We start from the raw sequence: 22,071 nt of genomic DNA, 5'->3' as shown, positions 1-22,071 counted from the left end.
CTCATCTATCTACTCCAAAGCCCTCAGGGTGGCATCTTTTGGACATTCTGCCTGGGCTCCTCTCATTGCTGACCCTCCGAGCGGCCATAGAGAACTGAAAGGGAAGGAATCTGGAGGTAACAGTTTCCTGGTGTCTGGAGTGTCCATAGCCAGTCATCAACTCAGGGCAGGGCAGGAGAGCAGGGCAGTAGACGGACTGATCGGGGCGGGGGTGGGGTCAGTCGGTCGGTCATGTAGAAGCGAGCGCAGACAATCTTGGACCCAAAGACAACCGAATGGTGGACTGTATCATGGTGGAGAGTTCAGTCCATTTTAAGTTTTGTTTTGTAAGACTTGTGTATTTGTATGTAATTGTGCTGATGTCTGTTGATACTATATTACAAAGACTATTTATATTTGCCTTATTTATCACTGTTGATTTCACATGACTCGTATGTGAGTTCCGTTTAAATGAAGGAACGTTTAGGAACACTATTGTTATAACCACTTATAAATGAATGCCATTTTTTTTAAATTGTAACATGACATATATCTGTGGACGTAATCACAATGTTTGGAAAACAAAATCTTGCCTAAATCAAGCTGCAACAAATGAATATATTCATGTATGGGTGCTTGACCTTGAACGCAATTGAAATTTGTTATTTTTTTCCTTAACAAATAAGGCATTGTGCACCAGTAAATGTTACTCAAGTGCCAATATTAACCCTAAGTCAGCAAAGTCCAACACATTCCAAAGATAACACTTTGCTATAGAGGGAGAGTGAGAGGGAGGGAGAGAGAGAGGGACTCTGAACAGAACATGCAGAGACGGAGTACAGTAGTCGGGGGTGAAAGGTCACTGACTCACTGATCTTCCTGGAACAGGGACAGGGGTGGGGTGGGGAGGGTTTAGGTTTCAATACTTTGAGAATGTATCCTTCAGGGCTTCATCTGAGACCTTGTCTTCAGTGACTAGAGGGGCTGGTCAGGGCCTGGACAGGAGCTGGTCAGGGCCTGGACAGGAGCTGGTCAGGGCCTGGACAGGAGCTGGTCAGGGCCTGGACAGGAGCTGGTCAGGGCCTGGACAGGAGCTGGTCAGGGCCTGGACAGGAGCTGGTCAGGGCCTGGACAGGAGCTGGTCAGGGCCTGGACAGGGCCTGTCTTGTTGTTTATAAAAGATACCAGGAAGGAAGGAAGGCAGGTGAAGGGTATTTGGACAGCACCCGTGTTCCAAGGACCTAACACCGGTATCTCCCGGTTCCTCAGAGCTGTGGAAACTCACTTTCCGACTGACCCAAGATCTGTTCCTATTTGTCATTTATGTATTTCGTTTTTTCATTACGAACAAATCATTTTCACTGGTCCTGGACCAGTTGGTAATAGTGTTATGTAACCATAGACACAAACAGTCATTGGTGAACCAATGAATGTGAAACGTGAACACTGTGAACTTGACATGTTACTTGGTGGAAAATAGAAAGATGTTTTTATCCCAGCTTTGAGAATGTTCACATGATGCTTATTGTTCTCTCTACACTCTGGGTTCTTTGTCTTTGATATGTTCTGTATGTTGGTGCACTTTGTAGAACCCTGGTTCCAGGAAGACACCAGGAACAGAGTTCAGAATGTTGAATCACAAAAGAATCAGTTCTGAGGGTTCCACAGATTGTTCAGAAATTCTAGAATGCTGACCTAATCTGTGACACACACTGTGTCTTCATCTTTGTGAAGATGAGAAAAACATCTTTAGATATACATCGAGACATACTTGTATTGTTCGTTTCTCATCTTCAACCATGCATACAATACATATAAAGGGTATATGGACTCAACTGACCAGGGAGATTCCTGGCAGGTGTTTGAAGTCATATTTATTGCAGATTGTATATCAGACCTGATCTTGTTATTACTGTCCTCGTAGCCTTAAATTGTCATCTGTGTTCAGTCTTGTCATTTGCTCTTTGTGCTGTCTCTGTTTTTCTGCTGCTTAAGTTAAGAGTGACTCGTACAAGTTCTCCCGCAGAGCATCACAATCTCTTAAGTGCTTTGTAAAGTTTTCTCTTTTGGATTAAAGATGTTTCCTATTGTACCTCTGCCTGTGTTGGTTTCCAGTGGATGTTATAAAACTGTTTCTCTTGAGAACATGGTGGGGTCTGACCAGCAGGGGGCTCCAGTGGTCTGTTGGCTCTGTATTACAGAGCGTGTCCTCTAAAACGATGCGAGCGACGCGAGGCATTCCATTCATTTTCAATGGAGCCAGGCGAATCGCTTGCGTGGTGCATTGTGGGTATCGACGCGATCCATGCAATTCGAGTTGAGATATTTTCAACTTTATGTAAATGAGGAGTGATTTTCGCGCGCGATGGCCAATCGGATTGTTTGCTTGTTTCTTGTAACGTAAAGGAGTAACATCCTCACCCAAGGATTTACGTATCAGGCCATAATATTGGTTGGCATGACAACATACTAGATGGAAAATCACAACAGGCATTCTCTAAGACTTCATAAATCTTTATTTCATCCTGTCTAGACAATACAACATCCTAATGTACTGAGAAAATAAACAATTAATATCATTTTCCATGACAATGTTTTTTTTCAAAGTAATAATAATAGCCATTTTGTCTTGATTAATGTAAACTGTAATAATGACTTTACTCCTCTTGAGTGGATTTGTATCACTTTGGCTGGAATGAGATAGTTGATTTGGCAGATTGAAGATCATAAAAACACATTAAAGGATTAGATTAAATCTAACTTTTCTTTTTTTTAAGGGGACGGTAAGGTTGGTTGTTATTTTTTGGGGTTAAATAATATAAAGGGGAGAGGGGGTTTAAAAAACTATTCTGATTAGCACAATTTTAGTAGTTTGACTTAATAACTAAGCTTCGTTGTGCTTTTTTCCCCACTAACTGTTGCTTTCATAGTTATGCAAATGTTCCACCTATGCGATCATATAAGTTAAAGGAAAACAGCATAGATTTCACAGACAGACTAATAAACAGCATTTCAAGTAAATAGTATTGTGCTTTCCTTGGTCATTCCTAAAGTAGCATTGCTTGTTAGTGATTGGAAAATGCTACATTCAATTACACAGACTTATCACTGTATTGTAAAACCTCACTTCTAATCATCTATAAGGGACAGCTCAGATAAAACAGCTTCTCTCGGAATGTAAAATACTTACATTACTTATATATCCAACCATATAAGTAAATATATATTTCTCAATACTTAAACATTGAACATCTTACAAAAACCACATGATGAGAATGAACGATGTCGACCCAGAGGAATGTTCACAAGCATTTTAAACAAACCGTACCTTGATTTTTCAGACATAAAACTTAAAATCAACAATCTATTTACGGCTGTGTGTAAATGTTTCTGTTAGAAACTAAAGAATCTGCAGTAGTCCAGTTATACAGGATCAACTGTCAGCATTACCACCTTGTAGCTTCTGCCCTGTTAACATAAGAGTATTGCACTCAACCATAACAGGCTGAACAACAACTAACCACTGACAAGCTAGCTTTAAAATCAGTTGGGAGAATGTTTTACTCTTAGCCTGTGATTGGGCAGACTGGTTTCCATGACCACAGACTCCTGAGCAGAAAGACCACTGAGAGTAAAACATTCTCCAGAACACGCCCCATGTTCATCTCCCTATCAAGGTGTCAAGTGGTTAGCAAGCAGAAGAAACTCGTCGATTAAGATATTGCTTCAGAAAGCACCAAAAACACCAGAGGCTTGTCTTGCTGTTTTAAACCCCCATTTTCAGAGGGAGGAACTGTGTTGCACCTATTAGATGTAATCAGACTGGAGACTAAGATTATTCATGATTACATACTGTGTTTGGGAAGTGGGAGGTGTCCCTCATTTGGCAAAATCAACTCACTGGATACACTTCAGTCTGTCCTCCAAACTGCACTAATTCATAAGAGGTTGTAATCGTTTTGAGGTCTTACAAATAATTGTTTGGCAAATCATGTATTGTAAGAGTGGTTAGGCATCAATACATGTGATAAATAGATCAATTCTGTTTCAGATCAGTAGTCCAAGCAACAGTGTTAGAATACCTGGAATTTGTTCCCACTTTAACGCAACATAGGTTAAATTGAAAATGCATTTTTGGCAGAAAAATACTAAATGACTAAAATCGCTGACTAAAAAAATACTGTCTGGGAATACAAACACTAACGACCACAGAACTCTCTCGTAAAAACATAATCATCTTGATCCTTATCTGGAATCAACATTTTTTTGTGGCAAAAAAACAAAACAAATGAACAATCACAGATACCAATGAAACTGTGATACTAAAGGAATGAGTATGATGAGAGGAGAGGAGGAGCGGAGGACCAGGACCAGGACATCTGACTGAGCAGCAGAGAGGAGACGTGAGGTAGGAGAGATAGGAGAGAGAGGAGAGAGAGGAGAGAGAGGAGAGGTGAGGTAGGAGAGAGAGGAGAGGTAGGAGAGGAGAGAGAGGAGAGAGAGGAGAGGTGAGGTAGGAGAGAGAGGAGAGGTAGGAGAGAGAGGAGAGAGAGGAGAGAGAGGAGAGAGAGGAGAGGTAGGAGAGGAGAGAGAGGAGAGGTGAGGTAGGAGAGGAGAGGGAGGAGAGGTAGGAGAGGAGAGAGAGGAGAGGTAGGAGAGAGAGGAGAGGTAGGAGAGGAGAGAGAGGAGAGAGAGGAGAGGTGAGGTAGGAGAGAGAGGAGAGGTAGGAGAGAGAGGAGAGAGAGGAGAGAGAGGAGAGGTAGGAGAGGTAGGAGAGGAGAGAGGAGAGAGAGGAGAGGTGAGGTAGGAGAGAGAGGAGAGGTAGGAGAGAGGAGAGAGAGGAGTGGTAGGAGAGGAGAGAGAGGAGAGGTGAGGTAGGAGAGAGAGGAGAGGTAGGAGAGGAGAGGGAGGAGAGGTAGGAGAAGAGAGAGAGGAGAGGTAGGAGAGGAGAGGAGAGAGAGGAGAGGTGAGGTAGGAGAGAGAGGAGAGATAGGAGAGAGAGGAGAGGTGAGGTAGGAGAGGAGAGGAGAGGTGAGGTAGGAAAGAGAGGAGAGAGAGGATAGGTTAGGTAGGAGAGAGAGGAGAGGTAGGAGAGGAGATATAGGAGAGGTAGGAGAGGAGAGATAAGTGAGGTGAGGTAGGAGAGATAGGAGAGAGAGTAGAGGTGAGATAGGAGAGGAGGGATGGAGAAGCAAACGTAACTTTGGCACATTGCATGAGGAGGGCTGACGGAGAGAGGAGGGGAGACGCTGGGCTGTCTATGGACGACCGTGGGGGAGAGGTGAGAGGAGGGGAGACAGGGATGGAGGGAGGAAGGGTTGGAGGGGTGCCAGGCGGGAAAATCATAGTCCTTTGTTGAAGTAGACCCTTTCCACCCCTGGGTGACTCGCCCTGATCTTCTCCTGCAGGTCCGGCTCCAAGCGGCTTACTGACATGGAGCTGGGATGGGGGAGTGGTGAGGGAGGAGGGGTGGAGGGGTAGAGGGAGGAGGGGTGGAGGGAGGAGGGGTGGAGGGAGGAGGGGTGGAGGGACAGAGACAGATAGGATGCAGAAGAGAGTGGGAGGTTGGAGAGAGATGAATAGGGAGAGGGACAGAGAGAGAGAGGGAGAGAGAGAGAGAGAGAGAGAGAGAGAGAGAGAGAGAGAGAGAGAGAGAGAGAGAGAGAGAGAGAGAGAGAGAGAGAGAGAGAGAGAGAGAGAGAGAGAGAGAGAGAGAGAGAGAGAGAGAGAGAGAGAGAGAGAGAGAGAGAGAAAGAATAGGGGAGGGGCAGGAAAACAGGTCAACATTATGCAATATTCTTTCTCTCCCAGTCAGAGATACTCAAACCCATTTCGAACAGGGAAAATGACTCTGTGTTTGTAAATGGCACTAGACATTAGCTGATTATCACTGACACCGTTTATTTAACTTAAGAACTCTTACCTCTTCTGTGGGAACAAAGCACAGCACAGTGGAGTGGCAAACACCAGGCTGGAACAACACACACACACACAGGTCAGAGGAGACAGGTGTCCTTTTCACATCTGGTTATGAATCCTAGTGCGTGTCTTGGTGCTTTGTCTGACGGGGATGCAGCGGAGTCGTCCTGACCGACACCACCGGCTCTGCTACCGGAGGCTTATCAGCTCTCCATCTCTGGCTACTCACCAGAATCCCACTAAGCCAACTTGAATGGGTGCACTCATCCATGGGAACTTCTGAAAAGAGCGATGCAGAGACCAGTGAGAGGCAGAACAGTAGGGGGATGAACTCCAGTAGAGGAGAGACCTCTCCCCTTCTACCCTCCTCTCTCGTCCTCACTGAACACACGGGGAGCTGAGGAAGCAATATGGCAGACGGCTGGCCGAGGGTTCGGCCATCTTGCTTACACCCATCCTGCTGTGTTGGATCAGTGAGAATGGAGGAGTAGAGAACCGGAGGCCTCTCTTGCTGCAGGCTGGACAGGTCATGCTTGGTCTACCGGGCTACAGTGTGTGATTGTGTGACTACTGGAGTCCCTCGATTGCGCTCTTACACAACAGCTAGGCGTTAAGACACACTGGCCAGATCCCAGAAGGGTGAGTCAGAGTTTTCGGTTTCATGTGCTGTCAGAACATAACTAGGAAAGGGAAGTATGACTCATATGGATACATCAGGGTGTAAGATAAGTCACGTTACCTTAAGGAAGGCTTTCTTTTCCAGTGCGTTCATCAAAAAGGGTGGGATTGCTGGAAAAAAAGGACGAGTCCAATTAAAAGATGTGCTTTCGTAAACGTGTAACGACCTAACAGTGTGAGCCCATGGCCACTGGGGGATGGGCCGTCAGAGAGAGATGTCTGGTTTGGCTGGGCTGAACTCACCCATCCCAGGCGAGGCCATGAGGATCCTGGACACCACCACCTGCGTGATGGCCTGCTGGGCGGCGTTGGTCGACTCCCCTAACCTGTTGTCGTTCTCATCTGTGATAGGAATGCCATGTTTCAATTCTCTGGGAAAGAAAAGATGGAGTCAGGACAGATAACTGAGTACAGATGACACCGCACTAGGATGGGAGACACGGATTGGCTGGTCTTATGCTAGCAGGAAGTCCAGAACACCTTGACGATACCTCCGTCACAGACATCAGTCCCCGAGTCTGAAACCACTTCCTGTCTGCGCCGCTCACCTTTGCCTCATCAAAGGAATGTTGATACAGTTGGCAGCGGCAACAGCAGCGAACGGCACCAACCGTCCAATCAGGGGCGAGATGTGCTGATAAGCGAGAAGTCCGATTTGATAAAAGAAAGAAAGAATCATGAAAAATAAGACAAACGCTTTGAAGTCTAATAAACACGAAGGCTGGGCGGTACTACTGTGGCAACGGCTGACCTCCGGCATACCTTCGTTAATGCGTTCAGTCCCAGTGCAGTGGCCACCGCCCCTGTAGTGGCTGACACATAAGCCGTGCCCAGCTGACTGCAGACACAAGAGACAACCGTCAGGGGTCATTTCAAATCCCTTCCTTTTGAGAACTTACCTAAAACTCTCAAACCTCAAAACTCACCAATGAAAAAAAACTAAGCCATCTGCTTTTTCTCATCATGAAAAAACCCCGCACGCACGCCTCTCATCTCCGTTAAGAACCGGAGCACACACACACAGTGGCGACTGACTAGCTCAGTCAGTGGGCACGGGGGAGAACACGACCCAAACGTAATGGGTTGACTGTGGAACAGCCGGATGAACACAGGAAGCTGCTGAAGCATCTGTGGTCTCACCTGACGGTGAGGGGGGCGTCACCGCTCCTGTTGGTGTAGTTCACGATAGCGTTGAACGACTGGTTGATCCACTGCCAGAGAACTACAGCTGGTGTTGTCCTGGTGTCGAGAGGAAAGGAACACGGGTTCACTAACTGTTTCCAGTCACATATCGTCACGTTGGGTCAGATGGCTGAGCGGTTAGGGAATCGGGCTATTAACCAGAAGGTTGCCAGTTCGATGCAAAATGACATTGTGTCATTGCGCAAGGCACTTCACCATACTTGCCTCGGGGGGGAATGTCCCTGTACTTACTGTAAGTCGCTCTGGATAAGAGCGTCTGCTAAATGTAAATGTTGTAGGCCTATAATATTATTCTACATCAATCAGTGCAGCAGAAGTTTCGAACCTCAGCTATGCTCTGTCAGAACTGTGACATCAGACATCGTGTCAGGCAGATCCACATGACATAGCAAACACGCTGACTGCTACAGTGTTGTAGTTGGTTTGGTTGAATTTGACCGATAGGAAATAGCGCTCACTTGTAGAAGGTCATCATGCAGCCGGTGATGGTCATGTTCATGGGGACTTGAGCCGACATGCGGCCAATCAGAATCATCTTTTCGCCAGTGTCCGGGTGGAAGGCGGAGTCGAAGATGTACTTGGCTCTCCATAGCTCGTCCTCAGTTAGACCTGGAGACACGACTCCTTGTCTGGGAGGGGGGGGGCAGGAGAGGAGGAGAGGAGGAGGAGATAAGAAGAGGAGGTCCAGGGTAGGGGGGTGGAAGGAAGGAAGGAAGAGGAGGGGATTAAAATCATACTGAACATGAAACCTCTGGACTGTTACACCAATTACGAGGAGCACCTGAACCCGTCTAGGGGATAGCTTTGTGAAACGCTCAGATAATCTGACCAAATTTCTAATCTGTCCTAATCCCTAGAGAATATCACCTGTAGTCATTGATGATCTTGTGTGCGTTCTCCAGCTGCTCGTTGGTGAGGAGAATGTTCCGGGGGTCTGTGACGGTGAAGAAGTGCTTCGCTCGGCCCTCGAAGGTTCCCTGGTCCCAACGTGGCTCCTTGATGTTGATGGAGGTGGATAACTCTGTCGTCATGGTTATCTGAGGGGAGAAAATATGATTGGTGCATTCAATATTTTGGTGCTATACAGACCAGTCCAGGGGTCTCCAACCCTGCTCCTGGATAGCTACCTGCCTGTTGTTTTTAGCTCCAACCACACTTATTTGACCGGATTCAACACCAGTAATCCTACTCAAATGTCACCTTAGAACTGTTTAATTCAAACAGAATACCGCACACACACACTTTAAAGTAACTATTACATATGTTTCTGTTTTCTGAACTCTACATTCCTGTTGCTGCAGCGCTGGTACAAGAAACTCACCCTGTGAGCAAGAGTTATTCTCTGAATGGATTACCACTGTGCTGATTCGGCATTGTGTTGCTATGGTGATGACTGACCTGCCTGTCTGGTCCTGAAGTCCCTGAAAATAGTGAACACACCAAGCCTGAAAACTATGAATGCCCTGGGCCTGGGTGACACTTAACCCTGTCAAGGAGGCCTCACTAAGTAAGCGGAATGAATGGGTGAAAACAAGCAGGGGGATGCTCATGGTCTTGTAATATTCCATTCCATATAGTAATATTCTATTGAGATATTCTATTCTATTGATTTGGCTGGTATATTGAGTACCACGGGTACAACACCATTTGTCGATACCATAAATCACTTTATAAGACTAGCCCATTGGCTGCAACTGTTCAGACAGGCTCTCTCAGGTCAGTTATGTGGAAGATGAAAAGCAGTTATGAAAAGGGACAAAGAGCACGACATTCGCACGACATTCTCCGTGCAGTCTAACCCAGTCTGAGCTGGTTCGTTAACCATTTGTTACACATGTTGCCGACCTATGCGCAGCGCACACTGCACAGATGCAGCGACAACTAGGGGGAAGCAAAATCCCCACAGTAGCTGTAAAAAAAAAAAAAATAGTTTGGCGTGTATGGAAATCTGTCGCTGATGAAATAGGGCCCCAAATTGCACCAAAGATGGCTGCAGAAGCAACAACAGACATTCTGTGTCCAGCTCCTGGGGCTTTGCGAGTCGAGAACCCTGTATCTTTAAATCTAATTTAAATCCACGGGCCACTCACGAGATAAGTAATAACTCATTTGAACCACGACCCCGCCGTATTTATACCTCTCTTTCACAATTTATTACAATCCCCACAGATCGTCGTCATCACTCGGGGTAAAGAACCGATTTCACTGTTGGACTGCGGTTAATAGTAGGCTATCATTGATATGGGCAGTAATATTGGCACCATCGATAATTTATGATCTTTGACCCGAGGCGGCCTTTGATCCTACGAACTGGTTCTGCCCTGTTCTTAACCAATCAATGCCCTGCATGGCTACATATTAACCCACAGTGTGCATGGCTGATGGATGGAGGTTCCCCTTAGCAGGTTGTCAAGCCTCCGGAGGAGAGAGCAACTACAGCCAGAACCATGACTGTATAGCAGTGCTTGAGTCCCAAATCACAGAAAATGATCCGCTAGATTAATAGGCTAGATGTTTAAGTCGATGTTTAAGTCGATTTCTAACAATTATGTGGAACCGTGCGAGACGCAAACAGTCGAACAATTGCTACCGTTACCGTTGACAGACTGCAGTCCCTTTAATTGTCAAACCCGACCTAGACCAGCTCGATCTGGACCAAATCGCTGCAACCTGATGTTTCAGTGAGTCGATGAGCAACACGCTGCAGCATGCGGACGGCCAAAGTAACGCAGTAGTTTATCTAGATTAAATAGCCATATTATCCCCAGCATCTGCCCAGGCCAGCTGTGCTACCCGGGATTACCACCTCTACCCCTGCTGCTGCCACATCCACAAATCAGTTACTTGGTCACCATTCAGACGCTCCCTACCACCCCAGTTATCCAGATGCGAGACTGAAGTGGATGGTGGTCTGTCTATTATGCCAACATGTGTCAAAAAAATATACCCGGTCACTTACTGCACGAGACTCCTTGTCTGCCACGGTCCCTGCAGTCCGCGAGAGATGTCCCTGAATGGCTCAACAAAGCTAATTTGACGAGTCTGTAGCGTTAAGTCAGAAACAACGGGGAAACGTTTCTCAGCGGCACGACCTTTCACAATAAAAGTAATACTATACCCACCTTTAACTACTATTTATTTTGTTTTATTTTTAGTCATTCACAAGTTATTTCGGCATGTGGGTATTACATATATATAAATGATACGATATTGTGAATTAATCAAGTAGGCCATTTCGACAGCAAAATGCACAGGGACCTTTATTTTGAAATATGACATCCTCTACTTTCAGACGTTTTATGATTTACTAATACATAATTGATAATTGAAAAATACATGTATCATACATTTTAGTAGCAATACTTTAACCAACATTGTTAACGAGAAGAGAACACTGATGTCTTGCGTGTGAACCCCCCCCACCACCACCACCTGCAGCCCCCCCCCCCCTCCCCCAGGCGCAAATCACAAAGTTCCTGCATTGTGCGCGTGATGGGGTACAAAAGTATGGAAATGCAAATGCGCATCACCCACTGGCGTGAATGGACTTGCTGTGCACGTGCAGGACCTTTGTGACGGATATAGTTTTAGATAAGTAGGTATGCAAGGTGCAACTTCTCTCTTTATTGTATAGCGAGGCTGCAAAACATAAAGATATCTTACAAGGGATGCCATATTGTACCAGAATCTAGTCAATTTAAATACATTTGACTTACACAAAAATGACAGTTGAGTGACACTGAAGGTTTACCAATGCTGAGGTTAAATATAAAAAAGGATGCAGTTTGTCAGTGCCTTGTGATAGAAATAAAATACAAAAAGTGCCAGGAGAAATAATTCTATTTTTATCACCTTGTAATAACCTTGAAAAGTTAAAGTTAAAAAAAAAGAAGAAAAAAGAAAAGAAAAACGTGTTCACATATTTTACACCAACTGCAACCTCTGATTTGAGGCCATGCCAAAATAAATTATGCGGCTCTATGTGGCAATACTCTAACCATGATCACATCCTAACACAATTAAGCACATTAGTATCAGCATTTAACCTCATAGCAGATATAGTTCTCCTGACAAAACCAGCAGGTATAGTTGTGACTAATCTTCATCATAATGACAATCATTTTTCCAGAGATAAAAACGGCATGCACAGAGAGAAAGAGAGAGAGAGAGAGAGAGAGAGAGAGAGAGAGAGAGAGAGAGAGGTGTGTTTTCAAGGACAGTAGTGTTGGGTGGGTTTTGGATATATGCATTGTTAATATGGCACACATTTTGGTCCATGTGGTGGTGTGGATGCTTTATATCTCATATGCCATCATCTCTCGCTACTCAGCACCTCCTTCTCTCCCACTTCCTTGAGAGGATCAACACTTTACAGGCGCCGGAACGTTTACAGGAAATAGTCTGGCGTGCGGCGGGTCACATGGGGCTCTCCTCTGCGAGGGGCGGGGTCAAACTGCAGGCTGGAACACACAGACAGGAAACAGTCACCGTCAGCTCATGGAACATTTAACTCACTGATACACCGTAACTACCGAAGCAATAATATGCTTGCAGGACGACCTCTGAAAAACCTTGTGCCTGTCTGATTTCTTTAAGGGCGTCCCATTACTTACAAGGAGTACTTGAGCGTGTCATCCAGTTCCATGATGGCGGCCTGGTTTCCACAGCGATAGCAGTAGTTTGGAGCACTGAAGATGGTCACCACGTTACGGTCATGGCACCAGTTATAACCCTACAAAAGACAAACCGTTTAAACTGTTGGTTCAGTATTGCAATACATGCCTTAGCCCAACCCCACGAGCCCTTGGAATATGAAACACTGGCTAAGAAATGCATCAACTGACCAAGTCTTGATTATTTTATATTTATTAATTTACTGAGAGGCCAAGAATCATCAAAGGACCCCTCCCCTCCCAGAACCCCTCCCCAGACCCCTCTTCCCCAGACCCCTCTTCCCCAGACCCCTCTTCCCCAGACCCCTCTTCCCCAGACCCCTCTTCCCAGGACCCCTCCCCTCCCAGGACCCCTCTTCCAAGGACCCCTCCCAGGACCCCTCTTCCAAGGACCCCTCCCCTCCCAGGACCCCTCTTCCCAGGACCCCTCCCAGGACCCTCCTCTCTCTTCCCAGGAACCCTCCCCTTCCAGGACCCCTCCCCTTCCAGGAACCCTCCCCTTCCAGGAACCCTCCCCTTCCAGGACCCCTCCCCTTCCAGGAACCCTCCCCTTCCAGGAACCCTCCCCTTCCAGGACCCCTCCCCTTCCAGGAACCCTCCCCTTCCAGGACCCCTCCCCTTCCAGGAACCCTCCCCTTCCAGGAACCCTCCCCTCCCAGGAACCCTCCCCTCCCAGGACCCCTCCCCTTCCAGGAACCCTCCCCTTCCAGGAACCCTCCCCTCCCAGGACCCCTCTTCCAAGGAACCCTCCCTCCCAGGACTCCTCCCCTCCGAGGACCCCTCTTCCCAGGAACCCTCCTCTCCCAGGACCCCTATTCCCAGGAACCCTCCCCTCCCAGGACCCCTCTTCCCAGGAGCCCTCCCCTCCCAGGAGCCCTCCCCTCCCAGGACCCCTCCCCTCCCACTTCCCAGGAACCCTCCCCTCCCAGGACCCCTCTTCCCAGGAGCCCTCCCCTCCCAGGAGCCCTCCCCTCCCAGGACCCCTCCCCTCCCACTTCCCAGGAACCCTCCCCTCCTAGGAGCAGCTGGAGTGCAGGCTGAGTTTACCTCCATCACCAGCTGGTGGGCTCTGGAGACGAGGGTGAGTCCGTTGGCATGGTTGAAGGTTTCAGAGATGTCCTGTCCGAAGGTGTAGCCTGCCCCCCGGGGAGAGATGCCCCAGCCGCCTCGATCGTCTGGGTCTGACCACAACAAGTCACACATGGGACCCTGGGGTAGGGGAAAGCAGAATGTCAAAAATGTTTCGAAACACTATAGATTTATTTTTATTGTTTTAAGCAGCAGAAATTAGAATGAGAACATGACCATATCTCATTTCTATACATAGTCACATTGTGACTCAACAGAAGAAGAAAACAGCTCTGTCTATAGCCCTGTGTGTGTGTGTGTGTGTGTGTGTGCGTGTGCGTGAACACCTCGTGAGGAACCTCCTGCAGGCGATCCAGCGCTCTGATGTGCTCCAGTGTGTCTATTGAGGGTGACAGTCCTCCATGGAGGCAGAAAATCTGCAAGAAGACGAACATCTCACTACATCAACCTCATCTCCAAGATACAACACTACACATGAGACCGCACATATAGGAACATGATATGAACTAAATAATTGTATACATACATATATTAAAATTGTATATATACACACATATATTATTATATTTATATATACATTTTTATATATACATGCAAGTATAAAAATAAAAATGATATTGCGAGACCCAGAATGTTGAAAAGCTAATAGACACATCAGACATTTCTAGCCCCGGCGCTCAGCCTCTGAATGATGAGCTGGTGCTTCACCTGGTTGTCTACCAGTGCTGTCAGGGGCAGGTAGTCGAACAGGTCGGTGAAGTACTTCCACACGTTAGCGTTGCCGTACTTCCTGAGACACTCGTCGTAGAAGCCGTACACCTGCGTGATCTGACGAGACTCGTGGTTCCCTCGCAGGATCGTGATTCGCTCACGGTACCGTACCTGGAAAAACAAGAGGAATCACTTCCTGTATGTGCACAGAAATAACACAAATAACCTTACCAGCATTGCGATGGATATAAAGTGTAGGTGTGTAATTGACCACACCAACCCTATTCATTCCTGCTGTTTGTCTCTCAGACTATTACATTTAGTCATTTAGCAGACGCTCTTATCCAGAGCGACTTACAGTAAGTACAGGGACATTCTCCCCGAGGCAAGTAGGGTGAACTGCCTTGCCCAAGGACACAACATAATTTTTCATGGCCAGGAATCGAACCGGCAACCTTCAGATTACCAGCCACCTGACTCCCTATTACCTCCAGAGAGACCAAGAGTGTGACCGTCTCCACAGAGTTGTAGCCCCTGTCCACTCACCTTCAGAGAGACCAGGAGTGTGACCGTCTCCACAGAGTAGTAGCCCCGGTCCACGTAGTCCCCCATGAAGAGGTAGTTGGTGTCAGGGGACTTGCCCCCAATCCGGAACAGCTCCATCAGGTCGTGGAACTGGCCGTGGACGTCCCCGCACACCGTGACCGGACATCTGACCTCCTGCACGTTGGACTCCTTCGTTAGGATTTCCTTGGCCTGAAAACCAAATCAAATCGTATTTGTACAGCCCCGTTTTACAAGAAATGTCACTGAGGGGCTTCACATACGCCCATTGATCTGCGCCCAAACCAGCCTACACTCTCGAGAAACACCAGGAAAAAACTCCCAGAATTATTTTTGAAGAAACCTTGGGAGGAGAAATTGAGGGATGGATCCCCTCCTCCAGAGACGGTCGGTGACACAGAGAGGTGCAGACCATAGGCTAAACATAGTCATGCCTCAGAAAGGAATTTGGATATACAGTATTTTAGGCTGCTGCTGTTTAGTTGGGGGGTGGACAGTTCAACAGAGCAGGTGGTCACCATGGTTATAGAAATGGTAACAGAAAACGAGAAGTTCATGATCAGTTTTAGAATTAGGTGGAGTCTGATTTGAATCTTGGCATGTGCGCCCGAAGACATCTAATTAACACTGGTTTAGTATATATCAAACACCAATAACACATATAAACTAACGCCAAGTAGGCCAACCCAAGGCGTGGTCATCATGGCAGGTGCGTGGAGTGTGTGGTGGGCGAGGTGACATTGTCACTAATCTAGCAATAAAGCATTCCTTATGTAACACCAACCGCTCATCAGTTTGGAACATTATAGAGAAGTAACCATGCGTCCTTATCTCAAAAAGTACAGAAAAGCTTTTCTTGTCGAACTAATTGCTATGCTCCACAACCGCCATCTTCCCAACGCAGAAAACAGTCTGGCTCAATAACAAGCAATACTGTGAAATTGTTTTGTTAACTATCAGTGCTGATTATTAGGATATATAAAAGTGACGATGGGATACTGCAGAATGAACTATCTAGGCACATCTTCACAACATTTAAACCAGGTCTAATGGAGCGCGTGTTGCCAATGCCATGCAAAAGCCGGTGTTTCATCATCACAATATTACTAGCTACTTCATAACGACCTGCCAAGATGGCTAGCTTAGCGAGGTTTGCGTGAGTTCATTCCTATTATTAGCTAAATATATTACTAAGAAGTAACTGTACAGGGTACCTTTTCGCAGAGCACTTTGACTTGGTTTTCCGAAAGCTGCTTGCACTCGTTGAGTTGCTCGATCCACCCATCCAACTCCTTGGTGAATGACTTGTCGTCCATTGCTTGTCAAGCTTCAGCTAGCAGCGTGCTAGCTATGTTCCCAATGAAAACAACTAGGAGCTAAGCTAGGCGCTAGCTGGCTACAGCGTTTTCGTCATTCGCACTGTATCTAGCGCTTGAGAATGAATGCGTCACTCGTGATAGTGACTCTTTCAACGATATTTGTTCAAGCTCCCAACACTATCGGCACATGTACATATTAATACAGCATGTACTATGGTTTTGCGAAATGTGTAAATTGACAGCTGTACAGAAGCGAAGAAATTCACACGCAGAAAACTACCAAGCTGAGAAATAATGTGGACCCAGCCCTGCTTCTTTCACCAAGCAACAAACTACGTTATATGTAACGTCATCTTCTCAGTAACTGTGGGACTGCCCAGCTTGGCCAATCACAGACTCTGCTGCCATCTGCTGGACACAGTGAAAACAAACATCCCTGAAACAGCACTCATAAAGGGGGTGTTAGACTCACAGCTAGAGGGATACTTTACAAGCAGTCTGGCAACCCTGTTCACCTTACTAGACGACTGTAGGAGAAAATGGCAGCGCTAAGGGCAGGACAGACAGTAAGTCATTCTATGATATTGTTCATTTGTTCGTCTTTGGGCCATGCATCTGTATGTCTATTAGTGGATAAGCTTGCTTAACCTTAAACCACAATTTATCCGTCTTTTTGTATTTGCTTCGGTTGCTGCTCAATGCACGAGGGGCTTCCATATTGCTGGCATTAGCTAGCTAGCAGATAGCTGTCTACCTAGCTACGTGTTATACAACACTTACTTGAAATTGAAAGAGCGGATTCACAAATGCGTAACATTGAACTGGTTTGCTCCCTTTTCCCCAGGTCCGTCAGTTCAGCACGTCAGTGTCCAGGTCCAGGCTGATAAAGGTGAGATGCCTTCTGAGCTAACTTGAGTACTGATTAGCAAAAGTCAGCAGGCCCAATGACCTACAGGCCCCGCTGTGAATGTACTTAACCGTAATATTTCAATGAAAAACTGAACCCATGTAAACAATAATGGATACATTCAGTGGAGACAGTCAATGTACGTACAATGCAATCCCGTTGTGTCCAATGTCATTGGAGGGGGTAGGTCAATATACGCTTTTCACACCGTGTCTGTTCATGTCTAGCCCCCCATTCAGCTGTATGGAGTGGAAGGCCGCTACGCCACTGCTCTGTACTCTGCTGCCAGCAAGCAGGGCAACCTGGAAACGGTCGAGAAGGAGCTGGTCACTGTGTCTGTGAGTCTGCCTGTCTTGACCACCATGCATGTGCAGAGAACCTTTAGCCAGGGGGGTCATTAGTGGGTCGACAAGTCTTTGAACGTCAAGGTTATTTTCCTTTCTAGGCTACGTCCATTGATGCCGTAACAGACAACAGAATATGAATCTCAAGCCTGACAAGGGAAAAGGCTTTAATCTGTTCAGATTCAATTGTATTAGTCTGAACTCACGTCACTGACAAACCAACTGAATGTCTCCTGTTGTTGACCAGAGTCTAATCAAGGATCCCAAGCTGTCCAGCATTGTGATGAACCCCCACGTGAAGCGCCAAGTCAAGAACAAGACCTTCACTGATGCCCTGACCAAGGCCGGACTTTCCCCCATCATATTCAATTTCATCAGTGAGTCCCCTGCAAGGGCAGGGCATGGCTCCTGCAGCAAAACACTAACCGTTGTTATTTTCAGACCCCACAGGCCATTAAACACTATTTTTATGTTGAGAAATATTGATGGACAATAGTTGATTTACATTGCTGGAATTGGTTGCTCATTTTATCCTCCCTAGTCTTTAAACCTGTTTTGTTTTGTCAGATATCACATACAGGATACAGTTAAAGGGTTTAGATGCCCTGTTAGTAACTGTGAATGTCATGTTGTTAACCAGACCTGTTGGGTGCCCTGACGACACGCCTGTTTCTGTTTGGTAGATGTTCTAGCTGACAACAGGCGCCTCACGCTGACCGGTGATGTCATCACCGCCTTCGGAAAGATGATGAGTGCTCACCGCGGGGAGGTCATATGCACTGTCACCACAGCCCAGGTCAGACGCACACACTCTCTCACACACACACACACACACAACACCACACCTACCTGTCTGTTTTCTCACTCAGAGACAGTCTTCTTTCATCTTGGTGGAACCTTTCTGTTTCTCGTGGTTCCAAGATGTGGCTTTGGAATTGCTTTGTGTTCTACAAGTTGTGTCTTGTGTGTGTGATACAGCCTCTGGACGCAGCGAGCCTGTCAGATCTTGAGGTGGCCCTGAAAGGCTTCCTTCAGAAGGGAGAGATACTCGTGCTGCAGACCAAGGTAGGGCCCTGGGGTTCAACAGTGCTTCCTCATTCTCCAGTCTGCTGTGACAGAGACATTGCATACTGTTAACATGACATACTGTAAACATTACATACTGTAAAGCACTTGTGTTGTTTCTTTTTTAAATGTGATGTATACATTTTAAAGATTGTTGTTGTTATTATTATACTTATAGCAGGATATTTTTGAGTTTGGTCTTGGTGTTCACTTACACTCCCACAAGCCCATGGAATGTTTTTAAATGCTTAATTGTTGACTTTATATATGCATCGAGTGTCCTTTTCATGTGTCTTGTCCCCAGACGGACGGCTCCATCCTAGGGGGCATGATCGTGAGCATTGGGGACAAATACGTGGACATGTCCACCAAGACAAAGATCCAGAAGCTCACCAAGATCATCAAGGATTCCTAAAGTCCTGTGGACTGAGACGGAGGGGTGTGTGGGAGAGGAACAAGGGGGGGAAGGCTGATTACATAGTATATTACCAGGCTCCCTGTCCATGAAGGCTATCTGCTCATGGAGCCCGCCTGGCTTTCTATTGTCTTGTTGATATTAATGTAATAAAACTTCTGAAACAGACTCTGATTGTGTTGCTTACATATGATTTATTATTATTATGCAGACACATGCATTTATTATACTACTGAAGTTGTTGATTTGAGGCTCCACACCGTAAAAGGACACAGCCTGTCTGGTCACTGCTGTGGATTGAGAGTAATATATTTTAATGTGGGCCTTTCCCATGATGGCTCACGTTTGGGAAGCATCCACGGGTTATTACGATTGGACGTTCTAGATCAACCTTTAATCCGATTTTTAATCTCGGTTTTAGAGGGAGGGGGCAGACGCCTACCACCGAAACTTGTAACCCCACCTCTTGAAAGGTTTATTCGCTGACGGGGCCTAGTCTTTAGAATTTAAACACGATCCGCACAAAATAATTTCACATACAGACGCATTCTGTGTAAACTGAAAGCTATTCTTAGTTTTACAGATCATAAGAAAAAGTCTGCGTTTCCTGAAATGTGCTGCGCATGCGCTGTGCAGACGCATATTTTATTAATTTTTTTCGGGCGAAGATGGCTGCCTTTCTTATTTAAACCTCTGTCTTAGAAGAATAGATAAGCTTGAAATGACTGCCGCACACTGCGATCCTGTCGCTAGACAATATTCATGTATACCAGAGTACAGATTGCACGCATGAAATTAAGATGTTGTGGCTGTCAAGGATGGAAAAAGGATATGTTTTATATTTAACCCTTTGCATTCCATGATCCGCCTACAAATAAGGTTTGTGATTTTTTCGTTTTAAGATTTCGTTCTAAAACAAAAGATCGCCGGCAGTTGCAAAGTATACCCTTAATAATTGCGCAGAGTTATCAAACTGTCAGTGTTTCATGCAATGCAAACGTAAGAATTGCCAGGTATTGCTTTGTCGATTTCTTTACAGTCAGGTTTTGCTATACCAAAGCTATAGTTGGCCGATGCTTTTGATGCACAAGCCTATATGAATAGTTGTAATAACTTATCACATTTCAACGTAAGCTAAATCAAAATGAACAATCCAGTTGTAACGCATAAATATCCTTGCGTGCGTGTGTTTGTGCCTGCGTGCGTGCACGCGCATATTTGTCAGAGAGAGAGACAAAAGAAAGAAAGACAGAATGAGAAATTGATTAAAATGCTCTTTCTATCCTTTTTTTTTTTACCCAACTCTAGTAGAAAATGATGCACCAAGTCACCAGCAGCAGCAATGACTATTGCATGACAGGGTTGTCTGAGGACTGTCAGCATTCAACCAGCCACTTTGACTTGTGCAGCTCACAGTCCAATAAATTCTACCCGTCGCCCCAAACCCCCACTCTGCAGCTCCCTCTCCCCAGTCTGCCACCTCTGACACAAGGCATGCATAAACCCATGACCTGCCAGATGCAGGACAACCAGAACGACTTCCACTCCCAAACGGTGAGGATCCGGGGCAGCGAGGCCACACCGGGGCCGGAGGGCCCCAAGAAGAAGAAAGGGATCGTTAAGTCCGGTCGGAGAGGACGGCCATCTGGGACCACAAAGTCAGCCGGGTACCGGACCAGCACCGGACGCCCGCTGGGGACCACAAAAGCTGCGGGGTTCAAAACCAGTCCTGGGAGGCCCCTGGGGACCACCAAGGCTGCCGGCTACAAGGTGAGCCCGGGCAGGCCTCCTGGAAGCATCAAGACTCTGGCTCGCCTCAAGAAGCTGGAGTACGGCAGCTGCGACGGCAACTGCGACGGCACCAAGAAGCTCGACTTCAGCAGCTGCAGCGGGCCCAAGAAACTAGACTATGCCAGCTGTGATGTCACGCCGTTCTCGTACTCTATGATACAGAAGCGTGGCATCTGTGAGCCCAGTGGCAAAGTGGAGGAGCCCAACGAGTAAGGCCTGTAGTACTCGATGAACAGCTTGGAACTCACTTCAAGTGCATGTCCAACACCGAATGACTGCAATACCCCTGAGGGGCATATATGTGTGTTGAAGATGTGAACTGTTGGTATCCTGGCATCTCAAACTGACAAAGAATGGCTTCTCTTTAATGTACTTTGCTATGGTCATTATGTACTCTTCTCTTTTCCCAGTACATGACTGAACTCTATTTCTATAGGACGTATGCTATCTTGTTTAACAGAGATGCATGAGGCATAGAATACAATCTGAGTAGTTACACATGAATGAAAGCCATCTTAATCGTCATCATAATACTGTTTTAATCTCTGGTGGGGTGGTCTTTTTCTATAAGATGTTTGGGATATATGATTTTCATGTGCTCATTAATGCTCTGATAAATGTTGTATTGTTATCCTGAGTAGCTTAGTAGCTTCCCTGGTCTGGTCATGATGAAACATGCTCGTAATTTAGAGTACAAACACACAACACACAGGCTTTTTTCTCTTCCTTGGGTGTATGCTAGTGTTGTACTTTTTTGTGTTGTGTCCAGTACAATGTACTTTACTTTGTAACTACTGTATATACTATATAGGAATGGATCCAGCGCAATATAACATTGAGCAGGTTTTTGTAAGCTTGTATAGACTTATCGAAATATCCTCACATATTACTTTGAACACATGAATTATTTCATTGTGAAAATGCTTTTGTCTGTGTATGGTATTTTCCTCCTGTCCTCACCGTCAAACAAAACCCTGAATGAGCTGTTTGGTGTTACACTGTTGATTAGATTTTTTTTATTTTAAACAACAGAGAAAATGCTATGTGGAAAAAATGTGCTTATGTATGTAAAACCAAAGAAATAAAGGATCAATCCAAATACAGTGGCTCCTTAATGTATCATCTCATATATGGACGTGTTTAATACAAACAGATCCAACGCACATAGTCATCATAAAACATGCAGTAGAAAGTAAACACACGCTGAGCTCAGTGATTCCCCCATTAACGAAAACAAGCGTGCACATTAAAGAAAGCAACCACACAGACAATGGCCTGTTCAGTGTCAAATTTCACGTCGATGAGTAGATGAGCATTTTACGTGCGCGGAACTATTAGTTGACCACCATGCTACACACTTAGGTTCCACTCGTCCATATTGTGTGGTCCTATCTGTAGGCAGCTTTTCTCTTTA

The 22,071-nt window shown here is 46.1% G+C and overlaps 4 protein-coding genes across 5 annotated transcripts; 2 read left to right on the top strand and 2 right to left on the bottom strand.

The window, feature by feature from the left end:
* Window positions 1-5,016: 5,016 nt before the first annotated feature.
* Window positions 5,017-10,862, bottom strand: sfxn1 (sideroflexin 1). Its single transcript, XM_062476717.1, has 11 exons — window positions 10,739-10,862; window positions 8,647-8,816; window positions 8,238-8,408; window positions 7,717-7,815; window positions 7,339-7,414; window positions 7,125-7,210; window positions 6,820-6,947; window positions 6,638-6,687; window positions 6,128-6,177; window positions 5,903-5,950; window positions 5,017-5,418 (listed from the first exon to the last, which is right to left on the bottom strand). Exons 2-11 carry the CDS (start codon window positions 8,808-8,810, stop codon window positions 5,322-5,324), a joined length of 969 nt encoding a protein of 322 aa, XP_062332701.1. The 5' UTR covers window positions 8,811-8,816; window positions 10,739-10,862; the 3' UTR covers window positions 5,017-5,321.
* A 521-nt stretch (window positions 10,863-11,383) lies between these two features.
* LOC134032174 (serine/threonine-protein phosphatase 2A catalytic subunit alpha isoform-like) lies at window positions 11,384-16,482 on the bottom strand. The gene is made up of 7 exons (XM_062476034.1): window positions 16,031-16,482; window positions 14,799-15,008; window positions 14,250-14,423; window positions 13,868-13,957; window positions 13,500-13,661; window positions 12,393-12,511; window positions 11,384-12,239 (listed from the first exon to the last, which is right to left on the bottom strand). Exons 1-7 carry the CDS (start codon window positions 16,130-16,132, stop codon window positions 12,167-12,169), a joined length of 930 nt encoding a protein of 309 aa, XP_062332018.1. The 5' UTR covers window positions 16,133-16,482; the 3' UTR covers window positions 11,384-12,166.
* Window positions 16,483-16,567: 85 nt separating this feature from the next.
* On the top strand, window positions 16,568-19,034 carry atp5po (ATP synthase peripheral stalk subunit OSCP). The gene is made up of 7 exons (XM_062476035.1): window positions 16,568-16,701; window positions 16,980-17,024; window positions 17,270-17,380; window positions 17,634-17,763; window positions 18,070-18,182; window positions 18,365-18,451; window positions 18,756-19,034. Exons 1-7 carry the CDS (start codon window positions 16,675-16,677, stop codon window positions 18,864-18,866), a joined length of 624 nt encoding a protein of 207 aa, XP_062332019.1. The 5' UTR covers window positions 16,568-16,674; the 3' UTR covers window positions 18,867-19,034.
* Window positions 19,035-19,534: 500 nt separating this feature from the next.
* Window positions 19,535-21,735, top strand: si:ch1073-44g3.1 (uncharacterized protein LOC797133 homolog). 2 transcript variants are annotated; one of them, XM_062476874.1, is made up of 2 exons: window positions 19,535-19,745; window positions 20,178-21,735. In XM_062476874.1, the coding sequence occupies exon 2, from the start codon at window positions 20,181-20,183 to the stop codon at window positions 20,868-20,870; it is 690 nt and encodes a 229-aa protein (XP_062332858.1). In that variant the 5' UTR covers window positions 19,535-19,745; window positions 20,178-20,180; the 3' UTR covers window positions 20,871-21,735. The 2 variants fall into 2 exon arrangements, with proteins under 2 accessions (XP_062332858.1, XP_062332857.1); XM_062476873.1 differs by having other exon boundaries at window positions 20,175-21,735.
* Window positions 21,736-22,071: the final 336 nt, after the last annotated feature.

Source organism: Osmerus eperlanus, chromosome 13, assembly GCF_963692335.1.
Source record: "Osmerus eperlanus chromosome 13, fOsmEpe2.1, whole genome shotgun sequence".
Classification (NCBI taxonomy): domain Eukaryota; kingdom Metazoa; phylum Chordata; class Actinopteri; order Osmeriformes; family Osmeridae; genus Osmerus; species Osmerus eperlanus.
Note: the sequence above shows the minus strand (reverse complement) of the source record. Positions and strands in the feature narration are given on the sequence as shown.